At 51.1% G+C, this 16,750-nt stretch overlaps 1 protein-coding gene across 1 annotated transcript in view; it reads right to left on the reverse strand.

Annotated features, from left to right (window-relative positions):
- Positions 1–10,858, reverse strand: part of MN1 (MN1 proto-oncogene, transcriptional regulator) — a 44,204-nt gene extending 33,346 nt beyond the window's left edge. Inside the window, exon 1 of the mRNA XM_084648641.1 lies at positions 6,643–10,858. Coding sequence (XP_084504767.1) covers positions 6,643–10,012 — 3,370 coding nt within the window. The 5' untranslated portion in view covers positions 10,013–10,858. The remainder of the gene's footprint in view (positions 1–6,642) is intronic.
- Positions 10,859–16,750: the final 5,892 nt, after the last annotated feature.

Consider the following 16,750-nt stretch of genomic DNA (forward strand, 5'->3'; position numbering starts at 1 on the left):
ATCCATTTTAAATCAAAACTAAGAATTGGACTATTTAACTATGGCAAGAAGAGTCAGCTTGGATTTCGTATTTCTTAGACAAAGTGATAGCATCTTCAATGTTAAGTCTGATAAGATATCTACTGCTGTGTCACTGATCTCAAAATTAAAAGCCTCAGTATAAAATACAGACTAAGAAAACGAGAACTACTAAATCATCATGTTCGAAGTACATCCCTAATCAAAAGGTGTATCTTTTAAAAGTCTCCCTGAAGTAAGTGAATCTCAATTAGTCTTACTTTAATAAATAAATAAATAAAAACCCTCAAACATTGTATTTCTTTAAAATACAAGGACTTCCTTTAAAAAGAAAAAAAGCCAAAACAAACTGATGGAATGATTGCTACTGGTTGAATTAGATTCCCACTACAGATTGGTATTCTGAAATAGACATAGATTATCTAAATCATTATGCACAGAAAGCATTCCAGCCTGAAAATATGGAAAAGGATATACTTTACAGTAGTTACAAGACAGGTGACAATTCCACTGCCCAAGAATTAACCTCTTACTCTAGATATTTTAAATACGTTAGAATCAAGTAACAACTGTTTTGGAGACGTCAGACCCTTTTTTTTAAAATGAAAAATGTAAATACTGAACAACATGAAACTTCTCTTTAAAAAGACAATAAAGCCAGCCTGCAGGATATGCAGAAATTCATACTTTGATATAATCAGGTTCTGACTAAGCCAGTATTACACACACACACGCACACACACACTATATACATACATATTTCACACAGAGATGCACATTAACACACACATATATAAATACTAAATAATGCACATTTGTCTAGTACTACAATTTTATATGAATATATAAAAAAGCATTTTGCTGTATCAAAACCCTTCCATTCTCCAGAGGACTGCAGAGCCTGTGATTTAATTGTTACAATCATCGGAAGCCTGTTTATTTTTAATCACTCCTTTGTTCAATGCCTTACAAAAATCAGAATTTGTTGGGTAGAAGTAACAACGGAACAAGATATCCTAAGAGTCTTACAAAAAATGGAATTACTATTTTATAATAAATGGTTCAAACACTACTAGATCATTTGTTAGAAAGACATGTAGTACACATACAAAATTAAAAAAGGAACATAGTGCAACAGAATCACAGATCAGAATAAATCTCTGCTTGACCTATACCTCTAGTTTCACCCAGTTCCTTTAACACTGTATGTGACAATTTGAAGAGACCATGGGTATTCTAAATATATTGATCTTTCCATCTCTCTTTCTCTCTCACACACACACACACAGAGTTTAAATAATATTCCTGTTACAGGCAATCCCACAACCAAATAGGTCATTAGAAAATAACAGAATCTGTTACCAAAAAAAATGAGTCTACTAACACTGCAAGCCAAATCTGAATTCATGCCAATCATCTATTACTCTGGACTGAAAAATCTAAAGAAAAAGAAATGCAAGACTAAGAAAAATACAGACAAGTACAACAGTTACTGAAGCCAATAAATCCACATACTTCCTGCATTAAATATTTCAGTATTTTAAAATAGTTATAGCAATTGATACTAAAAATCTTACCCTTATTCCCAGTCTCGTCTGATATTTGGCATATAAAGCTGCAAATATTTTATCTCTAATAGTATATAAAACAGAAGCAAGTGCTTCTGAACAGGAACATTTTTCTATAAAATTATACTGCAAAGCTAACGGTTGGTCAGAGTAAATGAAATAGTGCTATTGTCATTCAAATGAAGCCAAATCAGTCAGGAGCGACCTTGCTAGATTTTTAGAGATCAGAAGAGTTTAAGAGATCATATTAAATCCAAATCTAAATGCACAATGAAATCTTCATTGCAATCTGCAGTGGGAGTAGTCTCTCCCCATAAATCAGCCAGCTAACCCAGATCATTTATTAAAGATGTATATTTCATATCTGCAGAGTATATCGCATAACTTCATGGCAAAGATAATTGCATTTCTGGTAACTTAAAATTCCTCATGGAAGTTTAAATACCTCTATCAAGCAAACAAAATAGCATCAGGAATCAGAGTTTCACTGCTATAAAGTAAGTTTAGTCAGTGTTAACTCATTTCCTATAGTCCTTATTACAGTATAAGTCAATTTCAAATCATATGTTGCTTTTAATGTTATTTCAGCATTTGAAAGGCCGCACAGGAAATTTGACAAATTCCGTCTTAGTAAACAAATCTATTTCCCTTGGTAAAATCTCTTAAATAAGTCAGCAGCTTACTAAAATAAAACTCACCAAAGAATGTATTGGGACCTAAAAGAAAATCTGACAAGGACTAACAGCCGTATCTAGAAAGAACCTAAGTCCTTTTTTAATATGCTGTAGAAATGTACAGTTTTAAATAGTTTGCTTGGTTAGCATTTTATGTCTGTTGGCTTGTTCCAAAGACAAGTTTATTACTGCTATGAAATATTTAAGAACCTAAAGATTAGAAATTAAACGTACCGAGCTGGACTTGGAAATGAAAATGGGCAACCACCAATGTAAGAGCCACAAAGGGTAACCACATCTATTTTCATTTTCCCTGATTAACACCGGTGTGGTTTTAGGTTACATATTCCTGTGGTGCAAATGTCAAGTGAAGGCATCGATATGGACCTTAGAAATTTCAATGGTGGGGGTGGGGAGGAACAAAAACCAAGAACTTAACTATTGGCCTCCCAGAACGTACTACCCAAAACTCCATTGGAGTAAAAAGCTTTCCTCATTTAGTCAAATTAGGTAAAATGAAACATACTCAATTCATCCTGGGCTTTGCAAGTGATTTTGGTCTGGCTCTTCCTTATTACACTTATCTAGGGTTTTAAGAGTCATCAGTATTTCTACAGACACAATTTTAACACCCCTCAACACTAGATCCCGGGTGGATAGCACAGAGAAGACATAAAATTCTATTAAGCTTTATGGAAAATCCTACTATTCACCTCAAAAAAGGTTATTTTAGTACAAAAAACTTAATACCGGAAATATTCCTAACTGAAGAGGACACTTAATAAAGATAATATCTTAATAGGATGAAACTTCCAAATATATAAACACAAAATGTCAAACAGGCTGTATATATGTGTGTACACATGCATGTGTTATCTATGGTCATCTATCCCTAAATTCACTACTCACACAAACACTCATTCTAGTACCACTATCAAAAAACTACAGAGCATAAGCAAAGAAGAGTCTGTTGTCACTGCAACAATTATTTAGACAAGTTGTTTCTTCCATTAGTGTGGGTATTAACTGAATATTTAAAGAGTTGCCTTCTACAGACAGAAAATACTTGAACAAACAAAGCTCCTGTAGTCACAGTAGAACTAACTAAACTTAAAAACACAAAAACCACACACACTTTGGAGAACGGCCTCAAGAACATGAAATGCTGACTTCAGTGCTCCATGAGTTAGAACTTCTCCATTCACCCTATTTATAACCTTCAAAAGAAGTCCATAGAAGAATCAATGCATGTCACAGTAGTTGTGTGTTATGTACAAAACAGAAGAGGTTCTTTCTGACCTCAGTGAGTATAACTTAAAATAAAAAAATCAAAATATTTGTTAGGGAGGTTACGCTATACTTCAGAAATACAAGTATTTTAATAGTATAAAAGAATTAAATGCTTTAATGAACTTATAACCTTTCACACTGTACTGTATTAAGTATTACTAATGTGTGGATCCTGAGTAGTGATGTTTGAAACCTACATACATTTTCTGTATATGCACAACTGCAAATACTTAGAAACCTACATTGTTTTAGGCAAATTCCAGTTGACTAAAAATGGGTTTCCTGAACTTCAGTCACATGATTAATAAAACCCCTTTCTTAAACACAACTTCAGGCACGTAAGGATATGATTTAATTAAAAATATAATCATTCTTATTTTGTGACAGAAAAAAAAGAACTCATCTACTTTGCCTCCTATCATTTCAAAGAACAATTAAAGTTAATTCTCTACTTATCTATATCACTTGTCTCATTTGAAGAATTGGTCCATTTAAACCTTCCAAGGGGTAAAAATGGAAATCGAAATGAATGTATCTATGCAGTGTTATAGAGTTAGATCAATATCTTATTTTATGTTAAGAGGTTTAAGTACTAAAACTTATCCTTATACAGGAATACAAGTAACCTAGTTTTCCTTCCAGGAACACCAGCACAAGAGTGATGAGCTGGCTCTTGTAATAATATTTATGATTATCATTATATGAGAAGGAAGAGTTATTTCCTTAAAAGTACTGGTGACTATCAAACAAGTCCATTTCTTAAAACATCAAACTGTGTGTAGGGGAGTTGTCTCAAACAAAAAAAAAAAAAACCCCACTGCCACAGAGTCACATGTACACAAGAAAAACTTGTAATATTAAGCCAAGCTGTAACAAAAAAAGTCCAAAAATATTTCACTTAGGTTTTTTTAATCCAATAAATTAAAATCTAAAAAACTTAAGTTTCATTTTACCCCAATCTGCTTTTAATTAGAGTGTGCATGAGCGTGTGTATGTCTGACAAGGTAGAAGTGACAGGAACTGTGATTTGTGCTAACTAGCTATTGATCCAGTCAGATCTAGATGTTGTGTACAAGAAACAATAAAAAAGAAGGGGCCAGGAAGGATGCTGTGTGCAACTCCATTTAAAAATGGAAAGAAGGGCCCCAAACAAACCAATTTATGTCCTTGCCTGGGTGAAGCATGGAGAATGCTGATGCGTTTCCTAGAGTCTGCTGTGCATGCTAAGCACTCCGGCTTCAAATGAGAGTCTCTAGTGCTGGGCATTAAACATGAACAAAGAGACAAACAGTGGGGGCCAGCATTCATGCTTCAGAAAACGAAAGCAGGAAAGCCCACCAGAACTGGAAGTATGAAGTTATGGAGTTTTCAAACCACCCAAACTCCATTTTCATTTTAATAACATCTCTCTTTACCTAAATTCCAAAGTCAATCAAGAGTACTACAAAAATGGTTCTTAAGAGATCGTGAAAATAGATCTGAACCAGCCTAACGTTAGCAAAATGAATCACCAACATAAAATACATGATACATGTATGTGTATACATGATATAAAATACACACACGCAGAGGTGCATACATATAGACAATTTTACATATATAGTATGTGGGGAAGGGTGCGCAAACACACACACCCCTTAAATCAATGAGCTTAGAAAAAATGGCTTTGATGAAATGGAAATGATTAAATCTGAAATCTTTGTTAAGGAGCTTTTATAACTAAAACTGTTTTCCACCCATGTATTTTTTTCATCCTAGCATTATAATGCTCTCTAGATAATAAAGAAAACCAAGAATGAAAACTAAATGTTGATATTAAACATCTGTCAACTAAGCATGGTTTTATATTGACAAACACTGAGTCTGATTTTATTTTCTTTATGTTAACAATGGTAGAAACTTCTTAGCTCAGCACCACATCTTTAAAAGATAAACAGGAAAATACTTAGAAACAGAGACTATGTAACATTGACACCAAACACGTTTTTGCTGGATTCACCAAAACCTTTATAATACAGGGGAATATATATATATATATATATATATAAAAAGTAAACATTCCCACAGCAGGAAGTTCTCTTCTGTCAATATATGTATTTCTGCAAATTAAACTGAGAGCCCCCATCTGAACACTTGCCATGTATATTTAAACTTTCCCTGCTTAATTAATCCAATATGAAAAAAATACTTGAATTCACCCATGTTAACACAGAAATTACATGGCTTAGAATACTGCCTAATTGAAATAAGAATTAAAGTGTTATGGGCACAAACAAGTTACGATTTTAAAGCCATCATCCTAAAAGCTGTAAAGAAACCGATTGTCTGCTTCTTCTACAGTAAGAGTTCTGTTTGCTTTAAGTAGCAAAGAGCCACCATTCATTTAGTCAATGAAGCTCTAAGTGTGTAGGTTTATAGGGGAGGGGCGGTGTTTTGTTCCTAATCTGATCTGTGGAGTCCATTCACCCAAACCAGCAAAGGTTCCCTAAGTCACTGATCACCTACCTAACCTACCGGTAACCCCCCGTTAAATTCCCGACCAAACATATTTTCCTCTTTCGAGTTCACAGCGGAACAATTGTTCCTTTGTGTATGAAGGGATGCCCAACCTAGCCTTGGAAAGCAACAATCCAAGCAAACTGCTGTTAGCTATGCATTTCCTATTAGCAGGTCCTTACGCAAGAGTCAGGAGTTTATCTAGGGTGTTGCAGACGGAGAGAGGTGACAATCCTAACGCCTCTTTACCAACCCCGATTAGGTCATTACATTTCCATATTCAACAGTGCTTCTAGAAATAGTGGGTGCCGAAAGCCTGTTGTGTTTTAAACTAGAAACTGACCTGCTCGGGATGGTGGAAAAACTGCAGAACAGCAGGACAGACAGACGGCCCACCTGACTCAAGCTGAACACACCCCGCCTAGGGAGTTCCACGGGCAGGAGGGGAGCCCCAAGCAGCCCTGTTCCCCTTATCGGGCCCTGAGCCAAGCGGGAGGAAGGTCCCCACCGCGCATTAGGATTAGGCAAACTTTTGAAGAGAGCAACCCGTGCCACCAGCCTAAATTCATGCTCAGAAAGGGACTAGAAATGGATACCTTCTTTGCTGGGATTCTGGGGCTTCGACTTCTCCCACGGTGCCATAGGCTTGTCCTCCTCCTGTCCCTCCATCAAGGACTTCTCGCTAGGCATGTACCAGGTAGAGTTATGCTCTGCCATCAGGGAGTCCAGGTCTATCGTGCTCATGGCACCTTTGACGCTATCCGAGCAACAGCTGTTCAACTCGCCCTCCCCGTTCTGGCTGGGGCACTCGGCCTTTTTGCTCTTCATGCCCAGCGGCTGGTCGTCGGAGATGCTGAACTGCTGCCGCTGGAGCTGGATCTGCGCCTGCAGGATCTCCAGCGGGTGGATCTCGTCCTGCGCCGAGCTGCTGCCCGGGGTGCGCACCTGCTCCAGGCCCGGGGTGCCCGGGTGGCCGCCGCCGCCGCCGCCCAGCCCGTAGCCGTCCGGGGCCGGGCCCGGGCCGCCGAGCAGGCCCAGGGCCAGCGGCTTCTGGCCGCCCAGCAGCGCCTGCGGCGGGGAGCCGCCCAGCAGCGGGCTGCGCGTCGGGGGCTTGGCCGGGCCGCCGTCGGAGCTGGAGGAGACCTCGTCCTCGTGGCCGTAGGCGGGGCTGGGCTCGGCGGGGAAGTCCCCGCGCGGGGAGCCGCCGTCCGACTTGCTGGCGCTCGGGAGGCCGCCGTCCAGCGAGGCCAGGAGGTCGGGCTGCTCGCCCCGCGGCCGCTCGCCGCCCTTGGCCCAGGAGGGCGAGGCCAGCGGCCGGTCGTGCGCGGCGGGCGGGGCGCCGGGGCCGGGGCTGGCCGCGCCGCCGCCCTCGGCCGGCGGGAACTTGTCGAAGAAGCCGCCCGGGCTGACGTGGCCGCTGTCCCGCTTCCGCCGGCCCCGCCCGCGCCCGCCCGCCGCCGCCGCCGCCGCCTTGCCCTCGCCGCCCGGCGCGGCCTCGGGCGGGAAGCCGGGCGAGGGGCTGGCCTCGGGCGCGGCCTTGGCGGGGAAGAAGTCCGGGCCGGGCGCGGGGCCGGGGCCGGGGCCGGGGCCGGGCGCGGCGCCGCCGTCGGGCTCGGGCGGGCCGGGCTTGCGCCGGGCCTCGGGCGGGCCGCGCTTGGCGAAGGTGACGTGCAGGTTGGGCGCGCCCAGGCTGGCGATCATGTTCTGGCAGGCGGTGGAGAGCGCGGCCAGGCAGCTCTGCCCGAACGCGGCCTCCTTGGCCGGCTTGGCGAAGGAGCCCAGCGACAGCGCGCCCAGCTTGCTGGCGGCGGCGGCGCGCGGCGCCGGCGGGAACTCGGGCGGCGGGAAGGCGCCGGGCGAGCCGCTGGCGCCGGGCGGCGGGGCCGGCCGGCCCGAGGCGCCGAAGCCGAAGCCCGCCGGGCCGCCCAGCGGGGGCGCGGCGAAGTCGGCCGGCGGCCGGCGCTCGGCGGGCGCGCTGGGCAGCCCCACGCCGCCGCCCGCGCCCGGGGACGGCAGCGGGGCCAGGCCGGCGCCGAACGGGGCGTGGACGCCCGGGGAGTGCAGGGCCGGCCCGCGGCCTTCCCCCGCCAGCCCCAGCCCGCCCGCGGCCGGCCGGAAGAGCAGGCCGGAGCCGCCGGGCGCCAGGCTGAGCTCGTGCGGGCCGGGCTCGGCGGGCCCGCCCAGGCGCCGCGGCGGGGGCGGGGGCGGCGGCGGCGGCAGCAGCTCCCCCCCAGGCGGGGGCGGCCCCGGGAACCAGCCGCTGTCCTGGGCCAGGTGCGGGGCGGGCGGCTCGAAGCCGGGCCCGCGGCCGCCGCTCTCGCGCTCGAAGCCGGGCTGCGGCATGGTCCCGGCGGGGCCCGCGTGCGCCAGGCCGCTCTGGCCGAGGTCCCCGCGGTGCCCCAGCTGCTGCAGGCTGGGCGGCCCGAGTCTCTGCTGCTGGCTGCGGGAGGCCATCTGCTTGATCATGAGCGCGGCGTTCTGGCGCTGCTGCTGCAGGGCCTGCGGGTCGGGGCCCGGGTGCTGGAGCGGCGGGCCCGGGGCGAAGCTCTCGGGCACCGGCGGCGTGAACTCGCCCGCCAGGCCGGGGTAGGCGGACGGCGACAGGTGGTTCTCCATCCCCGCGCCGTGCAGGGGGTTACTCCAGGCCGCGCACCTGTCGACGGCGGGGGAGCTGGGGAAGTCAAACCTCGGCCTCTTGGCCACGCTCATGTACGGGGCGTCGAAATGCTGCAGTCTTTGATTTGGTGGCTGCTGCGGAGGAGGGGGCTGCATATTAAACACGGGGTCGGTATAGGGGTGCATATTCCTGTTCTCCAGTCTGTGAATAGGGTACTCGAACTGCGCGTGCTGGTTCTGCAGGAGGGGCCCATTGTCCTGCAAGCTGGGGTTGGGCGCGCTGGCCTCGGTTTGCTGTTGCCTGGGGAGTGCTGGCGGACAGGAGTTTTGTCTGGCCAGTAAACCGGTCTGTGGCTGCTGTTGCATTAGAGGATGCCTGGCGTTCACCCCAGGCTCCATGCCCACAGACATCTTACGAGCACCTCCAAAGCGGTCGAAGAATACGCCGTGCTGCGGCTGCTGCGGCGGCTGCTGCGGGTGAACTTTGGACATCCCCACCAGGCCCGCTGCTCTGGGCAAAACGGATGTGCCAGGGAAACTGCCACCCCCAGGAACTTGCCGGCCAGCGCCGTAGTGAGGAAGCTGCCCCTCCGACTCGGAAGGAGAAAACACGGGCAAATCAAAGTGTCCTGAAGGGCCGTCGCTGGCGTAATTGTATTCCAAAGAATCGACGCCTCCCGGGTTGGGAAGCCGCCTCTGCTCCAGGCTGTGGGAATCCGAGGAGCTGGAGGCTGGAAGCCCATGGAAGGAGGCAGCCCGGTTGGGAGACTGATCCAGTGGGAGGCAGGGCGCGGGCACGGCGTGGTTAGAGGCGCTGGAGTTATGGTGCTGGAAGTCGGGCATGTTACCTGACCTCTGCTGTCCAAAGCCCTCGCCTCCTTGGTTCTCGGCCATATGTTCATATCCCTCTGCAAACGCTTGCTGGCTGCCCATGCTGCTGCTGTAGGTCATCAGCCGCCCCCCGTGCAAGCAGGAGGCGCTGGGCTCGGACCCAAAGTTGCCGCTGAAGTGCGGGTGATGCTGGTGCGGGTGGTGGGTGCTGGGATGACCGGGGTGAGGCTGCTGGTTGCCGAAAAAGCCATGAACCGGCTGAGCCTGCATCCCCCCTGCGTGCAGCTCGGAGTGTCCCCGGGCATGGAAGCCGTACGCTTCCCCAGCCATGTTCATGTTCATGCCCAGGATGGGAGGCTCGCCCAGGGCGCTGATGGCCGGATCCGCGGGGCCCCCGGAGTGGAAAGCTGGCGATTTGAAGTGAGAGCCCATGGTCAGTCCGGCCTGGCTAAAGTTTCTCTCTCCTTGTCCGGCGTTTCTGCTGCTGATCTGGGGCTCAAACTGCTCCAGCCCAAACATCCTTCTGGGGATCAGTAGGGCATGGCGCCCCGCGTGCTCCGGTGCGCGACTCGGACCGGCTCCGCCAGGAGCGCGCTCGGAACCGCAGCGAGCGACAGCCCCAAAGTCTTCCAAAGCCAACTCACAGCGTCCCTGCAGCAGGCAGCGGCGGGCGAGCCGGGGTCCCCAGGGAGCGGTCCCCGCGCTCACATCTTGCAGGGGCAGGTGGCCAGGGCGTGGGGGCGCGTAGCGGGGATGCGCTCGGGCGGGGCGGGCACGGAGAAGCCGAAGGCAGCGTCAGCCCCGGCTTCCAAACAAAGTTCAAGGAAATGAAATCTACCGGCCGGGGTCCGGGCCTCCGCCCCACGCAGCCCGGGGCTCTCCGAGCGGCCGCGGCACTTACGCCTGGGAGCGCCCCGCTCCCTCACACCTCGTGCGGCGGCCGGCTCTCCCCGGCATCCGGCGGGGCTCGGCTCCGCGGCTCATCGGCTCCAGTCCCCGGGAGCTCCGCTCCGCATCGCCGGGCTGCAGAGGCGCTGGGAGCGCGGCTCAGCCTCTGCTTCTCCGCTCGCCCCGCAAACCGGCCAGCCCGGCGCGGGGTCCCGGCGGGCTCCGCTCTCCGCGCCCGGCCGCGCTCGGGGCTGGGCGCTCCGAGGGTCTCCCCGCCCGGCGGCCGGACCGAGGCTCTCCTGGCGCTGTCCCCGGGTTCCTGGCGGGTTCCTGGCGGGTCCCGTCGGCCCGGGCTCGGGCGCTGCAGGGTCCCCGCTCCCCTCTGCTGGCGGGGCGGGTCCCGTCGGCCGCAGGCGGTGCAGGGTGCCCGGCTTGGGGCGCTGCAGGGTCTCCGCTCCCCGCTCTCCCGCTCCCTCTCTCACCCAGAGCTGGAGAAACAGCAACAAGTTTTGCATTTCAGCAATCAATTTCAGCCATTAGAGCTGCACCAATGAGCGGGACGCATGCTCCGGGCCCGGGGCGGGGCTCTCCGTTAAGGTGGCTCCTTCCCCCTGTAGCCCCGCCGCCCCTGCAAGCCGGGCTCCGCCTGCGCTCCTGTGCCCATCGCCTTCCTGCCCGGCCTTGGCTCCGGCCGCGCCTTTCGGCCTTTTAACCCCCTCCCCCTCCCCCTCCAGCCCCCGTTGCAAACTAGGCACAGCTCGGCCCGAAAGCGGGTCCTTTGTCAGCGCCTGCAATTCGCTCCGGCTCGGCGGAGCGGGGACGGCACCGGCCAGGGGGGCGCGCAGGGCTCCGCGCCGGGCGCAGGCGGGCCGCTGGCGCCGATCTCTGCGCGTCCCGTTCCAGCAGCGCCCGCCCGGCCGGCCGGCCACACTCCCCGGGGAAGCGCTGCCGTCCCGGAGGCGCATTGCTGGCGGTGAAAACAAACACCGGCTGCCCCGGGGAGGAGGTTTTGGTGGGAAAGAGTTTTTGACAGGACACGCTCAGTGCGCCGCCTCCGCAGCCCTTTGACAGCGCGGTGCTCCCGCTCCTCGCGGCGGTGCAGGGATGTAAATGACATGTTTACCCAGACCTCACACACGTTTGCCTCTGCTCCGTCAGGCGAGCGCTGTCTGTCAGTGTTTTTGTTCAGGGTAAGTTTTCCGGGTGAGACTGAACTCCCCCAGCGCGCCTCGAGACTCATTTCCCATCTCAAATTCTCCTCTCTCCAGCCGGCCGCTGCTGAGGGCTTGGGGCTCGGCGCAGCACGGCTGAGCGGGATGAAAGGCGCCTGCCTTCCTTCTCCCACGTTTATGTTTCAGGTTGCAAGGAAAGAGGACTGGAAAGTGTGTGTGGGGGGGGATCTATTGACAACCCGTTAGGAGCACGAGAATCGGCCAGTGCAAAGTACAGGCTCGATATTTTATTGCTGGGCTTTATTCCTACACTTGCTTCGAGCGCTACGCGAAGTACCAGCGTGTCTAAGCAGGACTTCTGTTGTAACGTTTATAGTGTTTTTTATTATTATTATCATTCAAAGTAATGGCCAGACAGCCAAGCCTCCTTAAGAGATCAATTAGTCTAGAGGGGCTAAGGAGAGGAATTGGGTTGTGATACCAAAATCAATAAGTGTAATTTAATATCTGCTCTGCTCTTTATGAAATATTTATCCCAATAACCTTAGTTAAAACGTTTGGCTCTTCCGGCTCCCCACTGGGGCTGAAACCCGCCCCGCAAGTGGAAGTTTGTAAAAAGGGTGGACAGCTTTGAAATCAGGTAGTCAAAGGGGATCTTGGCAACAGGGTAACATTAAAAAAACTCAACTACACTTCCGATAACTCATTTAAATAGAAATACAGATATTACCTAGAACCTGCGTTTAAACACGTGTTTAAGGTCGGTGTAGGTCCGGTTCCTTCTATGTATTTTCTAAACCGCGCGTTAAATAAATGTGACACCGAAGCTATTCCCAACCCAGGCCTCTTTCCATGGGGGCTTGAACCAAACAGGCCAAGCAAGCCGGGGCGGTAGAAATGACCCGGTTCTCCCCCTTTCCCCCTGCTCGTTACGGCTGGGTGAGGCTGAATCCAAAGGCTTCAAAAACACCTGGAGGAACGTCTCCCGCACTTGTGGGTCTGCGACCGCACTTCCAACCCAAAATACTTGTGTTGTTGTTTTAAAGCCGAGGATCTAGAGAGAAACTACAGCTGTAAGGCCGTTCAGGTGTTCGCCTCTCCTAGATATCAATAGATTTTAAAAAATAAGAATGAAAATTACTCCAGCCAAAAAAATGAGATCTATAAACAAGCGGCCAAGAAGACCTATTTGTATATGGCAGTAGAGTTTTAAAAGGATTTTTCTGCAGGATCAGGATGCCGGGCTGTGATTAAATATTGATTTTGTGTAATTAGTTTTCATGTGAACTATCCTCCTTGCTGATGGCTTAGAGATTTCAGAACTAGAAAAGAAATGGAATTGGACACGGAAATTATTACTTAGCAAAGTGACAGGGGGAAGGAGAGCTGGGGGAGGCCTGGGGTGCCTAGTTTAGACCCGGCGATGGGCAGAAAATGAAATAAGAAAAGCCTGACAGTGCTACAAAGGAATAAAAGACAATCTTACCGATTCCAGGGGAAATAGTGACAAAAGAACATGCCAGCGCCCCAGACCGGCGGCTAACACAATTTAACCCAGTTTTAAATGTTACACTGGGGGCGGGGGGACAGCATTTTAAACAACGCGTTTCTATTTTAATAAAGGCGGAGGTTCGAGTCTTATTCAGCACTGTCGGGTCGGGTGCAGGAATGTCCCAGGTGATTTCAAAACCACCCTACGCTGACGCAGTCCCCTGTTTCCACGGGCAGGACGAAGCCCACCAGAACCCAGCTCAGGATTGGGAAGACGTGTGGTGGCTTTTTTAACCTTCCCCAACCCCCCACTCCTAAACCTAATTGCAGGGCACCCAAGTACCAAGTCTTGTATTCAGTCCGTTCAGGCTAAACCGTGTCCTCAGGCGTGTGTGCACAAGAGGGGTTGGGTCTCTCCGTCTCTCGGTTCGTGCCTGTCCGAGACTCTGAGTTTCCCGGGGAGGGAGTGGGGGGTTTGGTGTCAGCCTGTGGCTGCAGGAGTGTTGTCGGGCTGGTTTCTTTGAAACAGACACATTGCCCCCTAGTGCCCGCAGGCCTGCAAATCCCAGCCGGCGGGTGGGAGAAAAGAAACAAACCCCGCAGGAGAACGGCTCTGAACGAAAGGCGGCTCTCGCATCCTTTTCAACCCGCTCCTGGGAAGATTTTTCTTCCTAGACGTGGCAAAGCACTTCCACTAAATGCACTGTTTCTGCTTCAGCGATAAACAATTCAATCAGGCGAAAGGATGTTCAAAGCTGCGACTCTAAGATAGTTTCACAATATAAATTCTCAGCCGCCCCCTGATTGCCAGTGCTGAAATGGAGATGATTGCTATGGAACAGTTTACCTCTATTTGTGCAGCCTATGAACAGATCGGTGCTGTTATCAACCTTTGTGTGGAAACGCGACCATGGGGCCGATCCCTTATCTCCGCCCAGCGTTTCAGAGCAGCAGAACCCGTGGGGAACGGACGGTTCCGTTTAGACGGTGCCTACTTACAATCTGGCAATGCGTTAAGACTGAAATGGGGGCGCGGCGGGGGCCCACGCCCCGTGTGGAGGCGGTCTGCCTGCCCCGAAAGGGAAGGGGGCCGCCTCGCCTCCCGGCACGCCGGGTTCGGGCCCCGCTGAAGCGGTTCCCTGATCCTGGTGCTCGTCTCCTTTGTCTAAGCCCGGCCTCGCAGGCGGCTCTCCCGAGCCGGGGACGCAGCGAGGGCTCGCTCCGTCCGGCCCCGGCGCGCAGGGCGCAGCCGGAACGGGACTGGGGCGCGCCGGGCGCCGGCCGGTCTGCGGAGGGGGCCCTGGGCCGAGCCTCGCCCGCACGGCGCAGCACCCCCGGGCCAAGCCTCGGCAGGCGGCTGGGGGAGGCCGGAGCGGGCCGTGCCTGCAGCCCGCCGCAGGCTGCCAGACCCGGCCTGCTCCCGCCGCGGGCAGGGGCGGCTTCGCCACGCAGCCCCCAGGGCGCCGCAGCCCGCGTCCACACGCAGCCCGGCTAGAGCGCAGCGCTGCACCGGACGGGCGGCGGGCGGGACTAAAAAGCGCCTGAAAACAAACGCCAACTTGGCGTGACTGGGATGGAAGAGGAGGCCCCAGGAGCTGGGCAGGCGCCCCAAGGCTCCCTGCGGCGGGGCCCCTGGGAGCAGGAATTCCACTTTGCAGGGCTGGGGAGAGGCCGAGCTGAGGAAGGGGCCTGTTCTGTGGCAGCCTCGCAGTTTGACTGTCCCTTTGTACCAAGGAAAAATGAGGGAGAAACAGGGCCCAGGCCCTCCCCAACCCTCTCCCAAATTGTAGAACCAGGTACTAGGGCAAAGAGGCTGTGTTTGCATATGTAAAGTGCATGGCACCTGATCCAGGTGATAGCTACCGTTTTAGACTATTCATAGCCAGGGCTGGGGTAGTTGCATGAACTACTGGAAAGGAGTGCAGGGGAACCAGGCAAGAGCTAGAGCTTCAGGGGGCAGTAAAGAGGCAGCAAGTGACCCATTGACCCCAGCACCAGCCAGCCAGATCCCCCACCCTGTCCCTAGCCTGCCTGTGCCAGAGGAGTGAAGCCAGCTGGCTCCAGTCAGTATTCTCCAGTAATGCTCAAAGCAGGAGTAGTTTCCAAGAGGGATAGCCAGGCCCTGATGAAATGGCGCAAGAGTCCCTTCTCTTCCCCTGCCCCCCCCCCCCCACACACACACTTCCACCCACACTTGAATTTGGATCTCTGGGGTGTTGGCACATAGCAAATACATTTCTACTCCAGTTTCTGAACCAGGCCTCAGTTGGACAGCAGAAGTAATGGTAATAAAAACTGGCCTGAAGAAGAGCTCCACCTAAGCTCTAAAGCTTGCCTCAGTCACAAGACACTAGCTGGTCCCATCAAAGATATTACCTGGCGGCTGCTCCCTTGTCTCTCTAATGGAAAGGGAAGCAGCTACATGCCAGATGAAAGGTAGGTTAAGGCTTTTCCTTGAGGATCCAGGTATGGAAAAGCTGGTTCTTTCAGAAGAAAAGTTTCAGTGCTTCCTCGTGGCAGTGCTCCCTTTTCATGGCTTGGCTCCCCGGCCAAGTCACTGTGTTTTTCCCTCTTCCAAGGCCTCAAAGTTTCACTGGACTGGCTATCGTTCCCAGCAGTCCTCCAATCCTTGGGACTGCTAGTGTCCAGTGGCTGGGAGGTAAACCCGGGCCTACCCTCTACTCCAGCTTCCAGCTCAGGGATCCTCTAATCAACAGCCAAAGTCTCTCCCAGAATTATTCTCTCTCCCTGTGAATGACTTCTGTTGACTTCAGTGGGAATTGGATCATGTCCCAGCTAAGAAACAAGATCTTGAAGCAAGCAAGGTCTCTTGACACATTATTCTTCCAGGAAAGCAATTGGTACATCCCATCACTCTGGTCTTGTCTGAATTAGTTCTAGAATCAAGTCAGGGAAGGGAACCTCCTAGTTAGAAGTTGTAGCATACATGGCACCTTGGTGTTCCTGGCCAGGCTTTTGTACTAAGTTCCAAAAGGAAGAAATTTGCATTTGTTGAATACTAAGTATGGTGTGGACATATTTCTGTTTTCCTAGCTCCAGAGGAAGATTGCACTGTAATTAACATAATCCACATAAAACCTTGGCCAGACCTCAGTACTGGTGTCCAAGAGAAAGAAATTTGTCAGTTTCAAACAACTGTTCCAAGAGATGAAGATGAAACTTGCTGTTTTTATTCCCCACAAAGCTCAGGCCCAACATATTTTGTTTTCTGCTCTTCTGAAGACTCTTTCACCTTTACCAACAGTAAGACAGCTGAACTGAGCACGGATAGGGTTATTACTGAAGGCAAGGGTGTGAGCCTACACCGATATGAAAGTATTATGCTTTGAGGTTTTAGCTCCAACACTTCATTGACCTATAGAAGTGCCAGGCACTCAATTCTTTATTTTATTCTGTTATGGCATTGGCTCAGTATGGATGTGTTATGTATGTTATTAATTGGATCCTTACTAATATACTTATTTGTGATACTAGGGACATTTTCAGACCAAAAGGCCATCTAGTTATTTATCTGTGTGCCTTTTTAAAAGTGTGCCTATAAAGTAAATACAAAAATCACAAAACAAATCAGACCAATATTAGATTCTCAAGGTCAGTCTTGACAGGGGTCATACAGGGTTGAGGCTGTTGGACTGAGCCCTCCAGCTGGGTGGAGGGGAAGATTATGTGGCCCAGTTTAAGCTAA

The sequence above is a fragment of the Lepidochelys olivacea genome (genome assembly GCF_965140295.1).
Source record: "Lepidochelys olivacea isolate rLepOli2 genome assembly, chromosome: 15".
Classification (NCBI taxonomy): domain Eukaryota; kingdom Metazoa; phylum Chordata; order Testudines; family Cheloniidae; genus Lepidochelys; species Lepidochelys olivacea.